General features: G+C 45.6%; 1 protein-coding gene across 5 annotated transcripts in view; it reads right to left on the reverse strand.

Annotated features, from left to right (window-relative positions):
- LOC139556909 (dedicator of cytokinesis protein 3-like) overlaps window positions 1-21,391 on the reverse strand; it is a 77,775-nt gene that overhangs the window by 12,655 nt on the left and 43,729 nt on the right. For 4 of the 5 annotated variants that reach the window (XM_071371027.1, XM_071371025.1, XM_071371023.1 and 1 more), the window contains exons 13-39: window positions 20,378-20,466; window positions 19,389-19,514; window positions 15,554-15,678; window positions 12,252-12,414; window positions 12,007-12,113; window positions 11,729-11,900; window positions 11,511-11,608; window positions 11,283-11,366; window positions 11,005-11,105; window positions 10,711-10,792; window positions 10,309-10,479; window positions 9,371-9,563; window positions 6,009-6,136; window positions 5,277-5,423; window positions 5,056-5,154; window positions 4,884-4,978; window positions 4,656-4,731; window positions 4,192-4,292; window positions 3,989-4,047; window positions 3,733-3,881; window positions 3,473-3,558; window positions 3,322-3,348; window positions 3,088-3,183; window positions 2,905-2,965; window positions 879-972; window positions 588-736; window positions 167-253 (exon numbers count right to left, since the gene is read on the reverse strand). In XM_071371027.1, the coding sequence (XP_071227128.1) occupies window positions 167-253; window positions 588-736; window positions 879-972; window positions 2,905-2,965; window positions 3,088-3,183; window positions 3,322-3,348; window positions 3,473-3,558; window positions 3,733-3,881; window positions 3,989-4,047; window positions 4,192-4,292; window positions 4,656-4,731; window positions 4,884-4,978; window positions 5,056-5,154; window positions 5,277-5,423; window positions 6,009-6,136; window positions 9,371-9,563; window positions 10,309-10,479; window positions 10,711-10,792; window positions 11,005-11,105; window positions 11,283-11,366; window positions 11,511-11,608; window positions 11,729-11,900; window positions 12,007-12,113; window positions 12,252-12,414; window positions 15,554-15,678; window positions 19,389-19,514; window positions 20,378-20,466 (2,965 nt within the window). The remainder of the gene's footprint in view (window positions 1-166; window positions 254-587; window positions 737-878; window positions 973-2,904; window positions 2,966-3,087; window positions 3,184-3,321; window positions 3,349-3,472; window positions 3,559-3,732; window positions 3,882-3,988; window positions 4,048-4,191; window positions 4,293-4,655; window positions 4,732-4,883; window positions 4,979-5,055; window positions 5,155-5,276; window positions 5,424-6,008; window positions 6,137-9,370; window positions 9,564-10,308; window positions 10,480-10,710; window positions 10,793-11,004; window positions 11,106-11,282; window positions 11,367-11,510; window positions 11,609-11,728; window positions 11,901-12,006; window positions 12,114-12,251; window positions 12,415-15,553; window positions 15,679-19,388; window positions 19,515-20,377; window positions 20,467-21,391) is intronic. The other variant, XM_071371024.1, reaches the window with a different exon arrangement.

A 21,391-nucleotide genomic window follows, 5' to 3' on the forward strand; every position in this document is an offset into this window, starting at 1 on the left:
TCAGTCTATTGCAATGTGAATAAATGTCCACATTGTGAGGACAAGAATTTATATTCAATTCCATTCCTTTCTACTTACTTTCCATCTTCGTGATGATGAGTAGTCACTGGGGGATAAAGTCATGGCTGTGAGAGAGCGAGAGAGAGAGAAAGAGCGACAGACTCACCCGTATCCAGCTCAGGCTCTGGTAGTCATACAAGGTTTCATACTGGAAAGCCAGTTCCCGGCAGAGTGATATTCCATATTCCCAACACTGGAAAGAGATAAAGAGACCGAGATCTCACACATATGGAATGTCTCAATACATGTTTACAATATCCTGTCTATGGAACATCATTCTCAGGAGGATTTGAAGGGGGAAAATGTTGGATTTCCAGAATGAAACAGCCATCAACGACATCATGAACATAGAGAAGTGTTTCGACTTGAGATTCTGACTTGAGATGTAGACCCGTGTGGGACTTATGTAAAATAATATGTTTGATTTGAGTATCTCACATGAAACACTACCCAAAGTGACTGGACATAGCCCGACTTGCATTCCCCATGTTGTTTAACTTAGCTTGACTTGATTTAGCTTGGCTTGCCTTTCCCTTGTTAAAGTAGTGGAGCACTTTGCGGCTGAGGCCCTCTTTGCGTTGCCACTCGCTCTGTGTGGGATAGTGGAGGAACTCTCTGAGGGGTCGGTCCTCCCAGTGCAGCAGCTCCCAGTACAGCAGCAAGGTAAATGCTGCCTCTGGTGGTGGGGAGGACACAGAGGTCAAAGGTCACCACGATTAACCATCATTGACTTTACATGGTAGTCCTGGCTGTCACAGGGTTCTAATACTATACAGTGTGAGCACGTTGAAAGTGTTATATACATCCCAACCAGTTACCTGTGTAGTCCTCTGCATGCAGGTGCAGGTCACACAGCTTGTGGATGTAGCGGATGTACATGTCCTCCTTGTTGATCTCCGACTTGTAGAAGTTCTGGGGAGGACAGATAAATGGAAGCAACACACCACTACATGGATATACAGTAAGCACACACGGGTATTATTATCTGGCCTAAATGAGGTACAGTAACGGTTAAAATCTGACAAAAAATCTGACAATTAATCTTGATGGTTGTAAAGTCGTCTCAAATAAAACTGTGAAGGACCTCGACGTTACTCTGGACCCTGATCTCTCTTTTGACGAACATATCAAGACTGTTTCAAGGACAGCTTTTTTCCATCTACGTAACATTGCAAAAATCAGAAACTTTCTGTCCAAAAATGATGCAGAATAATGTATCCATGCTTTTGTTACTTCTAGGTTAGACTACTGCAATGCTCTACTTTCCGGCTACCTGGATAAAGCACTAAATAAACTTCAGTTAGTGCTAAATATGGCTGCTAGAATCCTGACTAGAACCAAAAAAATGTATCATATTACTCCAGTGCTAGCCTCCCTACACTGGCTTCCTGTTAAGGCAAGGGCTGATTTCAAGGTTTTACTGCTAACCTACAAAGCATTACATGGGCATGCTCCTACCTATCTTTCCGATTTGGTCCTGCCGTACATACCTACACGTACGCTACGGTCACAAGACGCAGGCCTCCTAATTGTCCCTAGAATTTCTAAGCAAACAGCTGGAGGCAGGGCTTTCTCCTATAGAGCTCCATTTTTATGGAATGGTCTGCCTACCCATGTGAGAGACGCAGACTCGGTCTCATCCTTTAAGACTTAACTGAAGACTCATCTCTTCAGTGGGTCATATGATTGAGTGTAGTCTGGCCCAGGAGTGTGAAGGTGAACGGAAAGGCTCTGGAGCAACGAACCGCCCTTGCTGTCTCTGCCTGGCCGGTTCCCCTCTCTCCACTGGGATTCTCTGCCTCTAACCCTATTACAGGGGCTGAGTCACTGGCTTACTGGTGCTCTTTCATGCCATCCCTGGGAGGGGTGCGTCACTTGAGTGGGTTGAGTCACTGACGTGATCTTCCTGTCTGGGTTGGCGCCCCCCCTTGGGTTGTGCCGTGGCGGAGATCTTTGTGGGCTATACTCAGCCTTGTCTCAGGATGGTAAGTTGGTGGTTGAAGATATCCCTCTAGTGGTGCGGGGGCTGTGCTTTGGCAAAGTGGGTGGGGTTATATCCTTCCTGTTTGGCCCTGTCTGGGGGTATCATCGGATGGGGCCACAGTGTCTCCTGACCCCTCCTGTCTCAGCCTCCAGTATTTATGCTGCAGTAGTTTATGTGTCGGGGGGCTAGGGTCAGTTTGTTATGTCTGGAGTACTTCTCCTGTCTTATCCGGTGTCCTTGTGTGAATTTAAGTATGCTCTCTCTAATTCTCTCTTTCTCTCTTTCTTTCTTTCTCTCTCTCGGAGGACCTGAGCCCTAGGACCATGCCTCAGGACTACCTGGCATGACGACTCCTTGCTGTCCCCAGTCCACCTGGTCGTGCTGCTGCTCCAGTTTCAACTGTTCTGCCTGCGGCTATGGAACCCTGACCTGTTCACCGGTCGTGCTACCTGTCCCAGACCTGCTGTTTTCAACTCTCTAGAGACAGCAGGAGCGGTAGAGATACTCTTAATGATCGACTAAGAAAAGCCAACTGACATTTACTCCTGAGGTGCTGACTTGCTGCACCCTCGACAACTACTGTGATTATTATTCTTTGACAATGCTGGTCATTTATGAACATCTTGTCCATGTTCTGTTATAATCTCCACCCGGCACAGCCAGAAGAGGACTGGCCACCCCTCATAGCCTGGTTCCTCTCTAGGTTTCTTCCTAGGTTTAGGCCTTTCTAGAGAGTTTTTCCTAGCCACCGTGCTTCTACACCTGCATTGCTTGCTGTTTGGGGTTTTAGGCTGGGTTTCTGTACAGCACTTTGAGATATCAGCTGATGTAAGAAGGGCTATAAATATAAAATGCCTCACCATGAGGTTGGAAGAACCACCTATTTTCTTGTTCTCCATCTCATCTCCTTTCATACAGTCCCTAAAAGCAGAGCAGGCTTGTCATGTCCCATCTCTACAGTACATCCCTTTATCAATAGTCAATGTTAGGATATTAACATGTTGTTTATGATCTGTAATCCAATCAATCAGTAGTAACAATACCTGTAGTCTAGCAAGCGCTCCATCAGTCTCGTGACGGAGGTGACAAACGAAATGCCTGTCTCTCTCCATGTTTCCTGCTCAATTTTTTCCAGTAGGCTAAAGACAGAGACAGACAAGCTCTATGTTACTGGTGCACAGTAACATTGGACATGGAACTGTAAGCACTGATATGTTTGAAAGGACCATGATAGTGGTAGAGCTAAGGCTTGGGCTGTTGAGAAACGGATAACTTACCTGGGGTAAGGCCCAAACAACTGGGTCCTGAATGACACAGCAGAAAGACCCAAGAGAAGTCAGAAGCATAGAAAACGACAGTAGTACAGCACACTCAAGTAACAATTTGGCATTGAGTATGAATAGAAGACTGAGGTTTGTTGGTGCTTACAGCAGGCCAAAGAGCTCTCTGTGATTGCCGTCCCCTTTCCCATCAGCCACCATACTCTCCAGCTTGTCCATCAACTCTGCTTCCACCTACACAACACAGAGGTTAGTGTATCAAGCAATCAATGACCACAACATTTTCCTAGACACGTATAGCAGTAGAATCATAGATCCATAACATAGTTATGATATTGGGTGATAACCTGTAGTAATACAAAGCCTACAAAGGATGAGTGGTGTCACGCAGCAGGGGACAGTACTGACCAGCTTAAAGTTGCCGTTCTTCCTCTGCTCCCAGTCCATCATGTCATGGAAGATGGGGATCATGATATTCCGGACTTCGCTCTGAGGCACCAGCGTCACTCCCAGGAACGGACCCATCATTCCAGGGATAAAGTGGGGCTTATTCTCACCTGGAGCACACAGAGGGGGCACAATACAGATGTTATAAACACACATGACATTATCCTTGAAGGCTAGAATGACAAGACAGTTGTATATGAATGTAGTGTTATCTTACCAAGCTTCTGCCACATGCTGAAGAGCTCATAGGCCATCATCACCCTCATATCTCCATACCTGCAGAGAAGGTACATGGGGAGAATGTAGAGAATACTAGCTACTGAGTGACCACACGTAGGTAGATGTGTGAAATGTCTTTAAACTATATATTTCCTGAGTGTTTCAGGATATAATTGATGGACATTGAACAGCGGTCCTTACTTGTCCAGGACTTTCTTCCTCTTGGACTGGGTCAGGGGCTCCAACTGCAGACTGGGCTGGTTGATGTACAGGACCGTCAGGCTGAAGAAGGAATTCCACACCTGGTACAGAGAACACACACACACAAACATCAACCCGTATTTTGATTCCAATAAAGTTCTATCTACTGTATACACCTTTTTATTGGCCCCTTAGTTCACCATCAGGTTTTGCAGTTCCCCTCTAGGCATAAATCCAGGTTGGACAAAATCAGCCACATTGGACTGGAGACAGATCAGAGAATAACAACATACTGTAGTTAGGAAACCATGTACAGAAATAAAAGACAGTCCTTCGTAAACAGAGAAAGACATGGATAGAACAGCAGGTTCGGGGTTGACTCCTCCGGGATATTGAAGGCTCTCGTTTACTTGCTTACTGCTCTTGTTCAACATGACACTTCTCGTCTCTCTACAGAGGCACACCTTGAAGTCAAAATCCGCCTCTGAGAAGTTCTTGTGTAACGCCGGAGACAGGTACTGTGTTGTCGCCACGATGACACTGCAGAAGGAGACAGCAAAACGTTATGATAAAAATAGATGTCACATGGGATCAGAGTCAGGAGAGTGTCATCTCGTGGTTGGATATGTTCCCTTATCTCATATAGGAGGCAATATGAAGGCAGTGTTATAGGTCATCTCAGTCAGACTTACTGACTGGTCAGTAGCCTCATGACACTCCAGTCTCGGGGGAAGATGGTGAGCTTCATCAGGTTCCGGAACACACAGAAGATCTTCAACAGGAACTCCTGGAAGACAAATGAATTAGCTGGTGTTGGATTAGCAAGTTCCTCTGTCAGACTGAGACTGACACAGCAGCACTCGCCTTGAGTTCCTCTTTGCTGTGGAAGTTGTTGAGCAGGTGGTGGAAGTGGATCTCTGTCATCTGTCTGAGTAGAGACAGCAGAGTGGACACATACTCCCCCTGGATAGGCAGAAACCCACCCATATTAGAGAGGTTACATGCATTACAAAATATATACAGTATCTGTTCCATGTAGTGAATAAAGATCCAGCCAGACAGTGTAGGAGAGGAGAATCGCTGACCGTGATCTCAGCGGTGCACTGGGGACAGCGCTGCCCCCTAGCTGTCTCCAGAGACTGAGACTTGGACATGATGGACAACAGAGTCTGGAGCAGAACATCCAACAGGCTCTCCACCATCATCTCTACCTCCTCCTGCACAGAAGACTCCTAGGAATAGAGGGAGAGAGAAACAGAGAGGGAGAGAGAAACAGAGAGAAGGAGAGAAGTCATGGAGGAGACAGGTGAAGACCGAGATAGAAGGGGAGACAAAATAGGGGGAGCGATGAGCAGTGGTAGAGAAGAAGAGAGACAGGGAATTTAATTAATGTATTTGCATAAGCTGCTTGACAGACCATTTAAAAGATAAAATCATCCCTCAACATGAAGTGCCCTACATAATAATGGCTTGACAATAATGTCTAAACAATGACATGGTGTTATGCTTGCCTTAACAAGCCTTGGCAGTGTATAACGTTTTACCAACTACTCAGTCGTCTCATATATAATTCCATTTAAAACAGGAAATGTGAAAAAATGTTTAGCTAGGATTACTAGGTACAGCAGATGTACTAGTAACCAGTTATGGTACAGAAAAGTAGCCGCTAACCACTGATACAGGGTCAGATATAATTTAATCCCCCTAATGATTATGATTAGGCCTGGGGGTAGCGTAATCTGATCCTTGATCTGTAGTTAAGGGCATATTCTTCCAACCCTTACAGCTACAGTAGATTCAGTGGTGATGTGATGTACCATAGAGCTGGTCTTGATGATGGAGAAGATGCTGGTGAGGATTCCTGAGCAGATCAGCAGCTCCCTCTGCTGGCGCAGGTGCAGGTGGATGTGATGCAGGACCACCGGCAGCAAGATACTACGAGACTCTGAGAGGGGGAGAGAGAAGGAAGGAGAGGGGGAGAGAGAAGGAAGGAGAGGGGGAGAGAGAAGGAAGGAGAGGGGGAGAGAGTGGGAGGGGGTATGGAAAGCGAGTGAGATGGGGAGAAAGTGAAGGATCAAATGTAGAAAGATATTTAACCAGCTTTAACCCTTGACTTTTAGATTTTTTTGTCCTGACAAAGACCCAGTTACACCACCTATTAAATTCCCACTTTGGGAGCATCAAAGTGTTCACAGACTCATTTTGTGTAAGTTATGTTACGGCCAACAAGGCAGAGTTCATCTCAGCCTATGCTTCCCTCCAGTCCCTCGACTTCTTGGCACTGACGGAAACATGGATTACCACTGATAACACTGCTACTCCTACTGCTCTCTCCTCGTCTGCCCACGTGTTCTCACACACCCCGAGAGCTTCTGGTCAGCGGGGTGGTGGCACTGGGATCCTCATCTCTCCCAAGTGGACATTCTCTCTTTCTCCCCTGACCCATCTGTCTATCGCCTCCTTTGAATTCCATGCTGTCACAGTTACCAGCCCTTTCAAGCTTAACATCCTTATCATTTATCGCCCTCCAGGTTCCCTTGGAGAGTTCATCAATGAGCTTGACGCCCTGATAAGTTCCTTTCCTGAGGATGGCTCACCTCTCACAGTTCTGGGTGACTTTAACCTCCCCACGTCTACCTTTGACTCATTCCTCTCTGCCTCCTTCTTTCCACTCCTCTCCTCTTTTGAACTCACCCTCTCACCTTCCCCCCCTACTCACAAGGCAGGCAATACGCTTGACCTCATCTTTACTAGATGCTGTTCTTCCACTAATCTCATTGCAACTCCCCTCCAAGTCTCCGACCACTACCTTGTATCCTTTTCCCTCTCGCTCTCATCCAACACTTCCCACACTGCCCCTACTCGGATGGTATCGCGCCGTCCCAACCTTCGCTCTCTCTCCCCCGCTACACTCTCCTCTTCCATCCTATCATCTCTTCCCTCTGCTCAAACCTTCTCCAACCTATCTCCTGATTCTGCCTCCTCAACCCTCCTCTCCTCCCTTTCTGCATCCTTTGACTCTCTATGTCCCCTATCCTCCAGGCCGGCTCGGTCCTCCCCTCCTGCTCCGTGGCTCGACGACTCATTGCGAGCTCACAGAACAGGGCTCCGGGCAGCCGAGCGGAAATGGAGGAAAACTCGCCTCCCTGCGGACCTGGCATCCTTTCACTCCCTCCTCTCTACATTCTCCTCTTCTGTCTCTGCTGCTAAAGCCAATTTCTACCACTCTAAATTCCAAGCATCTGCCTCTAACCCTAGGAAGCTCTTTGCCACCTTCTCCTCCCTCCTGAATCCTCCTCCCCCTCCTCCCCCCTCCTCCCTCTCTGCTGATGACTTCGTCAACCATTTTGAAAAGAAGGTCGACGACATCCGATCCTCGTTTGCTAAGTCAAACGACACCGCTGGTTCTGCTCACACTGCCCTACCCTGTGCTTTGACCTCTTTCTCCCCTCTCTCTCCAGATGAAATCTCGCGTCTTGTGACGGCCGGCCGCCCAACAACCTGCCCGCTTGACCCTATCCCCTCCTCTCTTCTCCAGACCATTTCCGGAGACCTTCTCCCTTACCTCACCTCGCTCATCAACTCATCCTTGACCGCTGGTTACGTCCCTTCCGTCTTCAAGAGAGCGAGAGTTGCACCCCTTCTGAAAAAACCTACACTCGATCCCTCCGATGTCAACAACTACAGACCAGTATCCCTTCTTTCTTTTCTCTCCAAAACTCTTGAACGTGCCGTCCTTGGCCAGCTCTCCTGCTATCTCTCTCAGAATGACCTTCTTGATCCAAATCAGTCAGGTTTCAAGACTAGTCATTCAACTGAGACTGCTCTTCTCTGTGTCACGGAGGCGCTCCGCACTGCTAAAGCTAACTCTCTCTCCTCTGCTCTCATCCTTCTAGACCTATCGGCTGCCTTTGATACTGTGAACCATCAGATCCTCCTCTCCACCCTCTCCGAGCTGGGCATCTCCGGCGCGGCCCACGCTTGGATTGCGTCCTACCTGACAGGTCGCTCCTACCAGGTGGCGTGGCGAGAATCTGTCTCCGCACCACGTGCTCTCACCACTGGTGTCCCCCAGGGCTCTGTTCTAGGCCCTCTCCTATTCTCGCTATACACCAAGTCACTTGGCTCTGTCATATCCTCACATGGTCTCTCCTATCATTGCTATGCAGACGACACACAATTAATCTTCTCCTTTCCCCCCTCTGATAACCAGGTGGTGAATCGCATCTCTGCATGTCTGGCAGACATATCAGTGTGGATGACGGATCACCACCTCAAGCTGAACCTCGGCAAGACGGAGCTGCTCTTCCTCCCGGGGAAGGACTGCCCGTTCCATGATCTCGCCATCACGGTTGACAACTCCATTGTGTCCTCCTCCCAGAGTGCTAAGAACCTTGGCGTGATCCTGGACAACACCCTGTCGTTCTCAACTAACATCAAGGCGGTGACCCGTTCCTGTAGGTTCATGCTCTACAACATTCGCAGAGTACGACCCTGCCTCACGCAGGAAGCGGCGCAGGTCCTAATCCAGGCACTTGTCATCTCCCGTCTGGATTACTGCAACTCGCTGTTGGCTGGGCTCCCTGCCTGTGCCATTAAACCCCTACAACTCATCCAGAACGCCGCAGCCCGTCTGGTGTTCAACTTTCCCAAGTTCTCTCACGTCACCCCGCTCCTCCGCTCTCTCCACTGGCTTCCAGTTGAAGCTCGCATCCGCTACAAGACCATGGTGCTTGCCTACGGAGCTGTGAGGGGAACGGCACCTCCGTACCTTCAGGCTCTGATCAGGCCCTACACCCAAACAAGGGCACTGCGTTCATCCACCTCTGGCCTGCTCGCCTCCCTACCTCTGAGGAAGTACAGTTCCCGCTCAGCCCAGTCAAAACTGTTCGCTGCTCTGGCACCCCAATGGTGGAACAAACTCCCTCACGACGCCAGGTCAGCGGAGTCAATCACCACCTTCCGGAGACACCTGAAACCCCACCTCTTTAAGGAATACCTAGGATAGGATAAAGTAATCCTTCTAACCCCCCCCCCTTAAAAGAGTTAGATGCACTATTGTAAAGTGGTTGTTCCACTGGATATCATAAGGTGAATGCACCAATTTGTAAGTCGCTCTGGATAAGAGCGTCTGCTAAATGACTTAAATGTAAATGTAAATGTTGTCCTGTAGTCTTACCAGGGAAGAAGAAGAGCCTGCTCTCGACGGTGCGGGCGATGGACTGCAGTTTGACCACATCCATAGACTGGCCGATGTCCACCGTACTGGGCATGCTCCCTAACGTGCCCCGGACGTACTCAGCCACCTCCTGCACTGTGAACATCTGCAGCAGCTCATCAAAAATGTCTGGGAAACTGTTCAACAACGCCGCCTGACAGGGTCAAGTAGAAGAGAGAAGAAGGGAGGGAGATAGAGGAACCGACAGAGGGAGACAGAGCGACAAAGAGAGAAGGGCAGAGAGAGAGGAGCAGGCCTTTAGATCATTCGTATTCCTCCTTTCTATAAATGACACTATGCCATCGGTAAGGTAGTTATAGTAACATCCATACAGGGCGCGTAAAGAGACTTAAATCTTAAAATGTCCTATAAAAAGAAGAAACATAAACAGGGCGGGTCCATACTCGCAAACTATTGCTTAAACCGGAGGTAGCCGTTTTAAACAAAAGGTCTAAACCTCCGGTTTAAGCAAGAGTTCGCAAGTATGGACCTGGCAGTGTGACGCATGTCTGATTGAGGGAGGTTTACAAGCTGACAGAGAGCAACTGCTGCACTGGGTCACCAACACAAGGTGGCACTGTGACTTACTGAGACAGGAGAGACCCCTGGAGCATGACTACCATAGAAAGGCATGCAGTTGATCACACCCCTAAACTGTCCAAGAGCAAGCCAAGGATGGGACAACAGTAAAAGGAGGAATCAGAGCAAAAAATAAAATTATACAAATGACAAATGCATTACATGCAAGCAACAGATAGACAAATCAGTGCATTTTGACTGGTCTTCTATGTAGAAGAGGAGGACAATACCCAAGGTCAAGAACTATAACACTTCAGCCTTCTGGCATAAAGACAAGCTACATTATATACAAGACAGACATGACGTTTTGATGTTCTGACCTGTGTGAAGACGAGGGTCTCAGAGTTGCGGCTGTCCAGACTCAACACAAAGCGGATGGACTGGAAGAGCTCCTGGATGCTGGCTCTGAACTGGTCCTCCTCCATACCACAGGTTGCCCGCGAGTACAGGATCCGAGACTGGACGATGAACTTAAACAGGTACTCCAGAGCCTGCAGGGTGGACAGAGGACGGAACAACATTCAATTACATGTAAAATACCATTATTTTATAGTATGTGTTCTGTTGTGTTATGTTATGTCATGTCCTATTTCCTTTCATCTATAGGCGTGAAGTCTAAATGTTGCATGTTTGGTAAAGAAAAGCATGTTGGGAGTGTCTAACAGTGTGAAGGTTCACTCCGTTTGTCCAGACCTCCTCTCATGTCCTGATGTGAGCTTTACCTTCATGGCCTCTTGGATGTGGTCCTGTCTGACAACCTCAGCAGAGCGGTCCATGTACCATTTCAGACAGCGGATTAGCTCTCTACAAAAACACAGAGTAAAGTGTGTAAGACAAAGAAAATGCACATTAGCATCATACTATAATTCTGTATTATTGCAGAGAGCAAGACAAATCTTGTATAATACGTTATGAGCAAAACAAAAACTGCTATGGCTTCCACTCAAGAACATAATGCTGACATCAAGACCTCTCAACCAATAGAAGCAGTTTAAATGGTATACGTGGCACATTACTTGTAGGCCAGAGCTCCTGCAAAGTGGTTCTGTATGTAGGCCTCCATAACAGGCCGGAAGTGGTAGAAACGACTGTCCCTGAGAAGGTTGATGATAAACACCTGAGGGCAAAAAGACAGACAGAGAGGAAAACAAAAGATAGGTTTTAGCCATAATTGAGAAAATGAGATTATGATGTAGTTACACACATGCACACATTCTCACACATGTAGTAACACATACACATGCACTATATTCCATTACATTGAATGAGGTTGATCTCTCCATCTTTGACCTACCAATGACTGGAAAACCAGCGGTCCGTATTTATCGGTGTTGTCATCCAGGAGACAAAACAGTGTATCCAGGACATCTCGTAGGAACTGCAGGAGAGAGGAGCCAGCTCAATCATTTCATCATCATAGTTCCCCAAAAACATGTCTAGTCACAGATCTGTTAGTGGTTGGCCAAACAGTCAAGACGCCGTTTTCCTAGATGTATGTATTGATTGACTAAAAGAGTGTTGCCTTGACAATCTCCTCTCCGTTGATGTGGCGTAGTCTGCCCAGGATGTCCAACACCCTGTCAGTGTGGGCTTTCCAGTTCAGTAGGGCCAGGAGGTCCACTGGAAACAGAGAATAAACAGAAATAGATGTAAAGCTCTGGCTAAAGACAGAGGCTAGGACAATCAAAGCTCTGTTACAGCGCTGTGTGAGTGTGGTGAGATGCACAGTGTTGGCCGTACCGTTCTGGGTGAGCTTGGTGGAGCACAGCTGTGTGGAGACCCAGAAGGTCTCCTTGGGGTTCCTCTGGAAGGGCAGGGTAGAGGGCAGGTTGGGGCAGCTGTTGAAGTCCTCCTTACAGCAGGGCATGCTCAGGTACAGGCCCTGGTTACTGAACGTGGCATTCTCATCACACTGGGGAACAGAGGCACAACATAGACATGTGTTAGATAGAAACGACAGAGAATAATGTGGAATAGCTGCCATTTGCAAGCATTGGTGCATGTCTGTGTGGCCCCACCTTATAGACATAGAGCTCATGGCTCTCGTCTGATAGCGTGGTCCCATCCTCCCTCATCAGAGGAGTGAAGGCAAAACCAAACAGCTTCTTCTCCCCTTTGTCTTTAGCTGAGGAGAGACACAAAAGGCGTTAGCGAATAGTTTATACCATCTACACAGCATAGGCAATACCATACACAATTCTGTATTGCTATCAAGTTCATAACAACAATATGTTGTAAGTCATGTCTAGAGCTGTTGACCTACTGGAGCAGTGTCTAAACTCGAAGCGCAGGTGTGATCCTCTGAAGCGGTCTATGGGGATGGGTAGTTTGATCATCTCACTCCAGCGAGGGCTGTTGTTGTGGTAGAGGACAAAGGACCGGTGCTCACTTGTGTTGGGCTCCCCACTACCCAGACTGATACAGTCCTGATGGTGGGAACAGAGAGAGGAAGGGTACTCTTAATTTGATCACTATTTTGTGGCGGCAAATGTTCCTGCGTATCAGCAAATTTAAACGAGCCCTGTGATTTAGATGCAGTATGTTCACTGATTTAGATATGGTCTCTTTCTCACCAGGGGCAGTCAAGTAAATTCAGACCAGTGCCAGCTGTCAAGTGTATCCAAAATGCAGCCATACAGTAGACTACACCTAAACTATAGCCTATCAAAACGAATCACACACAGGCCTATAATACCAGATGTAAAGAAAATATGAAATAGAGAATAATGAGGCAGCCTATGGAATGGAGCGCGACTGACTTAAAAAAAATAAAAATAAAACAGCCCATGATATTTTAGATCTACAGTATACCCTGAGTGTACAAAACATTATGAACACCTTCCTAATATTGAGTTGCACCCCCTTTTGCACTCAGAACATTCTCAAATCTTTGGGGCATGGATTCTACAAGGTGTCCAAAACTTTCCACAGGGATGCTGGCCCATGTTGACTCCAATGCTTATAAACTCAGCAAACAAAAGAAATGTCCCTTTTTCAGGATCCTGTCTTTCAAAGATAATTCGTAAAAATCCAAATAACTTCACAGATCTTCATTGTAAAGGTTTTAAACACTGTTTTCCATGCTTGTTCAACGAACCATAAACAATGAATGAACATGCACCTGTGGAATGGTCGTTGTAAAGGGTTTAAACTGTTTCCCAGACACTAACAGCTTACAGACGGTAGCCAATTAAGGTGACAGTTATGAAAACTTAGGACACTAAAGAGGCCTTTCTACTGACTCTGAAAAACACCAAAAGAAAGACGCCCAGGGTCCCTGTTCATCTGCGTGAACGTGCCTTAGGCATGCTGCAAGGAGGCATGAGGACTGCAGATGTGGCCAGGACAATAAATTGCAATGTTCGTACTGTGAGACGCCTAAGACAGAGCTACAGGGAGACAGGACGGACAGCTGATTGTCCTCGCAGTGGCAGACCACATGTAACAACACCTGCACAGGATCGGTACATCCGAACATCACACCTGCGGGACAGGTACAGGATGGCAACAACAACTGCCCTAGTTACACCAGGAACGCACAATCCCTCCATCAGTGCTCAGACTGTCCGCAATAGGCTGAGAGAGGCTGGACTGAGGCCTTGTAGGCCTTTTGAAAGGCATGTCCTCATCAGACATCACCGGCAACAACATCGCCTATGGGCACAAACCCACCGTCGCTGGACCAGACAGGACTGGCAAAAAGTGCTCTTCACTGACGAGTCGCGGTTTTGTCTCAACAGGGGTGATGGTTGGATCCGTGTTTATCGTCGAAGGAATGAGTGTTACACCGAGGCCTGTACTCTGAAGGGGGATCGATTTGGAGGTGGAGGGTCCGTCATGGTCTAGGGTGGTGTGTCACAGCATCATCAGACTGAGCTTGTTGTCGTTGCAGGCAATCTCAATGCTATGCGTCACAGGGAAGACATCATCCTCCCTCATGTGGTACTCTTCCTGCAGGCTCATCCTGACATGACCCTCCAGCATGACAATGCCACCAGCCATACTGCTCGTTCTGTGCGTGATATCCTGCAAGACAGGAATGTCAGTGTTCTGCCATCGCCAGCGAAGAGCTCGGATCTCAATCCCATTGAGTACGTCTGGGACCTGTTGAGGGTGAGGGCTAGGGCCATTCCCCCCAGAAATGTCCGGGAACTTGCAGGTGCCTTGGTGGAAGAGTGGGGTAACATCTCACAGCAAGAACAGACAAATCTGGTGCAGTCCATGAGGAGGAGATGCACTGCAGTACTTAATGCAGCTGGTGGCCACACCAGATACTGACTGTTACTTTTGATTTTGACCACCCCCCTTTGTTCAGGGATACACTATTCAATATCTGTTGGTCACATGTCTGTGGTACGTGTCATGTTCATACAAATATTTACACGTTAAGTTTGCTGAAAATAAACGCAGTTGACAGTGAGAGGACGTTTCTTTTTTCCCCTGAGTTTACAATGAGTGAGACAGTTAGACGCACAAATATCATACCCCCCCCAAAAAAAATGATTGGGGGTATGATATTTGTGCGTCTAACTTTCTCATTCATTATTATTCACGGTTCATTCAGGACTATCTTTAATCATAATAGCATCCACATTAATGTAGAAGTGTTTAGAAACATACTCTATTCTTATTTCTAATAAAAGCGACTCCAAAATGACACAAAACATTATTTACCAATGATTTATATTGGGCACAAAACAATCTGAAACATGCATCCAACAAATGTGTATAGTCACAAGTTTGATGTAGTCATTGTGTGCTATGAATATGGGACCAAATACTTACATTTGTACTACTTTAATACACATAAGTGAATTGGCCCCAATACTTTTGGTCCCCTAAAATGGCTGGACTATGTATTAAAGGTGCTGTAATTTCGAAAACAATTCACCCAATATGGATGAAAATATTCAAAAAATTCAGCTGACAGTCAGCACTTTAATAGTCGTCGTATCATTTCAAATCCAAAGTGCTGGAGTACAGAGCCAAAACAACAAAAAATGTGTCACTGTCCCATTACTTTTGGAGCTCACTTTATGACCATTTATTATAATCCACATGAGACGTGCTGTAGTGGCGCCCAGTGGACCTGCAGTTAAGGCTCGCACACATGCACAGAATTTGAATATAGCTTTTGTCTGTCATTCGTTCAGCGCGCTGTGTTTTAGGTACCACCCGCTGTAGGTGCCTGACTACCGCGATTTTTCTTGCAGTGTGCACTCTGTTCGCAAATTACATTCAGAGGTGCTAAGTACTCTTGACCAGCAAACACTATTGGTGTGTCTGAACGCTAAGGTACAATGTTGGTACGGTAGTGCATTGTATACAAACACTGCTTCCAGCTGCCCCCTGGCAGCGATTCTACATATTTCTTCAGATTATCAATTCCTCATGCTGTAGAACTATTTTCCTCCTGCCATGAAATGGGTCAAATAAAGATTCAACATCTGTAGATGGATGGATAAATAAATGAATGGATGTATAATGGTGTTATAGTCTATCAAATGATTGAAATAAAAAATCCCCAAACAATTACGACAAACCAACAGAAATGTTCTCTCTTACCTTGAGTGTGTCCCCATCAGCGTAAAGCACATAGACAGTGACCTCAATGTTTTTCTGGACACTCTTGCCCCCCCTCTCAAAGTCCCCACGCTCCAGGGTTAGGTACAGGTCATTACGAGTGTCACCTAGGATACGGACACAGTCAAACCATGATGTTAGGCACTAACACAGTGTTCAGTTTGAGACTATTCTCTCAGGTCTTCCCAGATACAATGTCACTACAGTTCAGAGGAATAGGCCTTCCAAGCCTAGTACAAAACCTGTCCCCCGTGTGCTGCGAATGGGAGTTTCATGAGCGCGGGATTGTTCGTTTACCTTCAATTATACTCTGTTTTTGTCTTCTTCTATAATTTACCTGAGCCCCATGTGATCCTGGGGTGGCACAGATGAGTGTGAACATTATGAATAAGGATGCAGCGATGACACCAAACATTATTGTTCTTGTCAACAACAACAAAAATTGCCCTCCTGAGCTGTAATGTAATGTAACTGTCTCAGCACCCCTTGTGAGGTCAGTGCTTAATGGAAAATATATAAATGACTACAGTGAAAGAAGATATTGCAGTTATTTATAAAATCAGATTACTGTTATTTACAGTACCAGTCAAAGGTTTGGACACCTACTCATTCAAGGTATTTTCTTTATTTGCACTATTTTCTACATTGTAGAATAATAGTGACGACATCGAAACTATGAAATAACACGTGAAATCGTGGAGTAACCAAAAAAAGTGTTAAACAAATCTAAATATATTTTAGATTTTAGAATCTTCAGTAGCCACCCTTTGCCTTGATGACAGCTTTGCACACTCTTGGCATTCTCTCAACCGGTTAAAAAATATGGTTATAAAATCTATTTTGATTTATTACTATTTCTTCACTACTATTATTCTACAATGTAGAAAATAGTAAATATAAAGAAAAGCCCTTGAATGAGTAAGTGTGTCCAAACTTTTGACTGGTACTCTGTGTGTGTGTGGTGTGTGGTGTGTGTGCACACTGTAGTATTAATCTCAATTGAGGCCTAGAAGAGGGATGCCGAATGATGAAACAAGTTGAAATAAACATGTGAGAGAAATGCACACATCTCACAAAAGCGCACACACAACTTACATTATTGTCCTTTAACTCCTTTATTCTTTGAAGACCTCAGTTATTTGTTTACAAATGGTCATGGTTTTAGCCTCTGACCAAAATGTTGTCAGAAGTATAGAACAACTGCCTACATTCTCCCCAGTACAGACCTAACTGAAATGTGTTTATTTCAAGTGAAACATCTGGTTGTGAGCATTTTGGTGTCTGGTGTCCAACTGGTGTCCTTCTGAACATTTGGTTCGCTCACCTAATTATTCACTTCCCTTGAACGAAACACTAGCCATAGTTTCTGGAACCCCTCCCTACCAGCTACTCCGGTCGACAGCCACAAAGTCATAAACCCCGCCTATTTCTACTATTTCTATCATCTTAAAATCTGATTTTAAATCTAACCATAGCCTTAACCACACTGCTAACCCTAACAGTAAATTAAGACCAAAAATCACATTTTTACGATATAGCCAATTTTGACTTTGTGGCTAGATGATGTCAGGGATACCCAGTTTGCATGTGATGGCCCTGCTGAAAACCTGGTTCTGTCATCCTACCCCCTAACACCCTATCCCCTACCTCAGGGTTCCCCAACTACTGGCCCGTGGGTGATTTTATTTGCCTTCCCTACCAGTTTTCTGAGCCCCCAAAAAGCATTACTATTGGACAATTATTTTGTGACATAAAAGACTGTAACACCAGCAAATCAGCTCCAAGTCATTTTAATTTTGGAAATCTTTTCCAAAGTATTCCCGCGCATATAGTTGAAGTCAGAAGTTTACATACACTTTAGCCAAATACATTTAAACTCAGTTTTTCACAATTCCTGATATTTATTCTGAGTAAAAATTCCCTGTCATAGGTCAGTTAGGATCACCACTTTATTTTAAGAATGCGAAATGTCATAGTAGAGAGAATGATTTATTTCAGCTTTAATTTCTTTCATCACATTCCCAGTGGGACAGAAGTTTACATACACTCAATTAGTATTTGGTGGCATTGCCTTTAAATTGTTTAACCTGGGTCAAATGTTTTGGGTAGCCTTCCACAAGCTTCCCACAATAAGTTGGGTGAATTTTGGCACATTCCTCCTGACAGAGCTGGTGTAACAGTCAGGTTTGTAGGCCTCCTTGCTTGCACACGCTTTTTCAGTTCTGCCCACAAATTTGCTATAGGATTGAGGTCAGGGCTTGTGATGGACACTCCAATACCTTGACTTTGTTGTCCTTAAGCCATTTTGCCACAACTTTGGAAGTATTCTCTGGGTCATTGTCCATTTGGAAGCTTTAACTTCCTGACTGATGTCTTGAGATGTTTCTTCAATATATCCACATAATGTTCTTCCTCATGATGTATCTATTTTGTGAAGTGCACCAGTCCCTCCTGCAGCAAAGCACCCCCACAACATGATGCTGCCACCCGCTTGCTTCACGGTTGGGATGGTGTTCTTTGGCTTGCAAACCTCCCCCATTTGTTCTCCTAACATAACAATGGTCATAATAGCCATATATTTTTGTTTCATCAGGCAAGAGGACATTTCTCCAAAAAGTACGATCTTCGTCCCCATGTTCAGTTGCAAACTTTAGTCTGTCTTTATGGCGGTTTTGGAGCAGTGGCTTCTTCCATGCTGAGCGGCCTTTCAGGTCATGTCGATATAGGACTCGTTTTACTGTGGATATAGATACTTTTGTACCTGTTTCCTCCAACATCTTCACAAGGTCCTTTGCTGTTGTTCTGGGATTGATTTTCACTTTTCGCACCACAGTACGTTCATCTCTAGGAGACAGAATGCGTCTCCTTCTTGAGGGTATGACGGCTGCGTGGTCCCATGGTGTTTATACGTGCGTACTATTGTTTGTACAGATGAACGTGGTACCTTCAGGCGTTTGGAAATTGCTCCCAAAGATGAACCAGACTTGTGGTGGTCTACAATTTTAGATTTTCCCATGATGTCAAGCAAAGAGGCACTGAGTTTCAAGGTAGGCCTTGAAATACATCCACAGGTACACCTCCAATTGACTCAAATGATGTCAATTAGCAAATCAATTAGCTTCTAAAGCCATGACATTTTCTGGAATTTTCCAAGCTGTTTAAAAGGCACAGTCAACTTCGTGTATGTAAACGTCTGACCCACTGGAATTGTGATACAATGAATTATAAGTGAAATAATCTGTCTGTTAACAATTGTTAGAAAAATGACTTGTGTCATACACAAAGTAAATGTCCTAACTGACCTGCCAAAACTATAGTTTGTTAACAAGAAATTTGTGGAGTGGTTGAAAAACGAGTTTTAATGACTCCAACCTAAGTGTATGTAAACTTCCGACTTAACTGTATGTGATCAAATCAAAGTTATTTATCACATGCTTTGTAGACAACAGGTGTAGACTAAGAGTGAAATGCTTATGGGTCATTTTACAACAATGCAGAGTTAAAGTTAAGTAACAAAATAAAATTGATCGTATACAAATTTTGAAAGGATTATGTTTTAGTCCAATATTATATCTGTTTGGGCTTTTTGCGGTCAATTTGCAGTCTTCAAATGATTTGTTCATATTTTCCGGCCCCCTGATCATCCGCTCAAGAATAAATCGCACCATGACTGAATCTAGTTAATGATCCCTGCCCTACTCCCTATTCCCTACCCCTGACCTGGCACAATGACGTCAGGGAAGCCCAGTTTGTGTGTAAATGGCCAGGGCCCTGCTGAACAAGGCCAGGTTCTATCATCCTACCCCCTACCCTTCACCTGGCATGATGACATCAGAGAAGCCGAGTTTGCGCATGATGGCCAGGGACCTGCTGAACACAGCCTGGTTCTCCCTCCTGATCTGATCCAGCTCCCCCCGCAGCAGCTGTAGAGAGATGATGAGGCCTGGGGAGGGAAGGCGGGAGGGAGGGAAGGAGGGAGCACGCGAGCAAAAGGGGGGGAAAGAGGAAGAGGACGATAGAGGGAGGGAGGAGAAGGAAAAAGGAGAGAAAGAGAAGAGAGAGAACGAAAGAGAGAGGGTGAGGGAAGAAAAGAGGGGTATTTAAGGGACGTTAATCAGAGTGCGGGGGAGGTAGAGACAGGAGCATGGATGGAGAGATGGGAGTCAGAGCAAGGAATAGGAGAGAGAAAAAGTGGTTGGGTGGTATTAGGAATAGAAAAACAGAGAAGGGTTTTGGAGCAAGACAAGATGACTGAAGTCAGTGACTCACATGATGCTGCAGAAATATACCAGTGAGAGACGCAGAAAAAAAACAGAGGGACATAAAGATGTTTGTAGTGCAGACATTCTATCAGTCAAACTAAAACGTACGTTTGTTTGAACTGACATACCTAACCACAGATAATACAGTATATCCTCTATCTCCTGTACATACGCAGTTAAACATCAATAATAACAGCCCTTTCCTTCCGCTTAACCTTAAATGCTGATTGTCACGGTCATGGTGATCAATACTCAATCTTCGAGGAGAGAAGATGTTATGCATCTCATAACACATGTCTAAAACGTTCTTTACACCTTACCTTCTTTCTTAGTTGGTAATTCACACCCTTTAACAACATAATGTCCTAGAATTCCATTTCAATTTAGTCCATTTAGGAGATTGTCATTTAAATTCAAGAATTGAAAACTGCCATTTATCTTCGATGAGGATGACTCATTTCCAATTTTTACTTCCTGAATTGACTGAATTGAAATGGAACTGACCCCACAGATGTACAGTCCTGAATGATGTCATCATATGTACCATAGTTGGTGCTAGGAGCTGAGTACTTGGTACTGGACTTGCGGATGATGTTCTCGTGGATCTGAAACCACTCGTTCTCATTATTACATCTGGAGAAAAAGAGAAGATGGAGCGAAGCATTAACGACACACGCATTAGAGGGGGACAGATGGAGAGATTTGGACGGTTGCCGAGGGACTAACTGAACAGCATGTCCCAGAAGCGTTTTCCTCCTGGACAAAAGGTACCAGCTGGGGGACACGCTATCAAGCAGCATATTACCACAAACTCACAGGCCACTAAGCTGAGGTGACAGCAAGTTCTCTCCTCTCCACTAGGAGAGGAGGCCCAAGGGCCCCTGGGAGAGGCATGGGGGGAAACGCACATGCTGGAGCCTTATCGGAGCGGACAGTTTATGAGGCAGCTCTGTGCTCACAACTCTGCTTGCTTTTTCTGAGACATGTGCAAAGGGCTAATTATAATCATCATCACAAAAATGGTTCATTTTATAATGCACAATATCTTTAGTGTACGGTATCAAGCCTTTTCAAGGCAAGATACACTATATATACAAAAGTATGTGGACACCCCCTCAAATTAGTGGATTCGGCTATTTCAGCCACACCCGTTGCTGACAGGGGTATAAAATTGAGCACACAGCCATGCAATATTCATAGACAAACATTGGCAGTAGTACTGAAAAGGTCAGTGACTTTCAACGTGGCACCGTCATAGGATACCACCTTCCCAACAAGTCAGTTCGTCAAATTACTGCCCTGCTAGAGCTGCCCAGTCAAATGTAAGTGCTGTTATGTGAAGTGGAAACGTCTAGGAGCAATAACGGCTCTACCGCGAAGTGGTAGACCACACAAGCTCACAGAACGGGACCACCTAGTGCTGAAGCACGTATTGCGTAAAATATATATTTTTTGCAACATACACTACCGAGATTCAAACTGCCTCTGGAAGCACCTCAGAACAAGAACTGTTCGTTGGGAGCTTCATGAAATGGGTTTCCGTGGCCGAGCAGCCGCA

This window comes from Salvelinus alpinus, chromosome 28 (genome assembly GCF_045679555.1).
Source record: "Salvelinus alpinus chromosome 28, SLU_Salpinus.1, whole genome shotgun sequence".
In the NCBI taxonomy this organism is placed as follows: domain Eukaryota; kingdom Metazoa; phylum Chordata; class Actinopteri; order Salmoniformes; family Salmonidae; genus Salvelinus; species Salvelinus alpinus.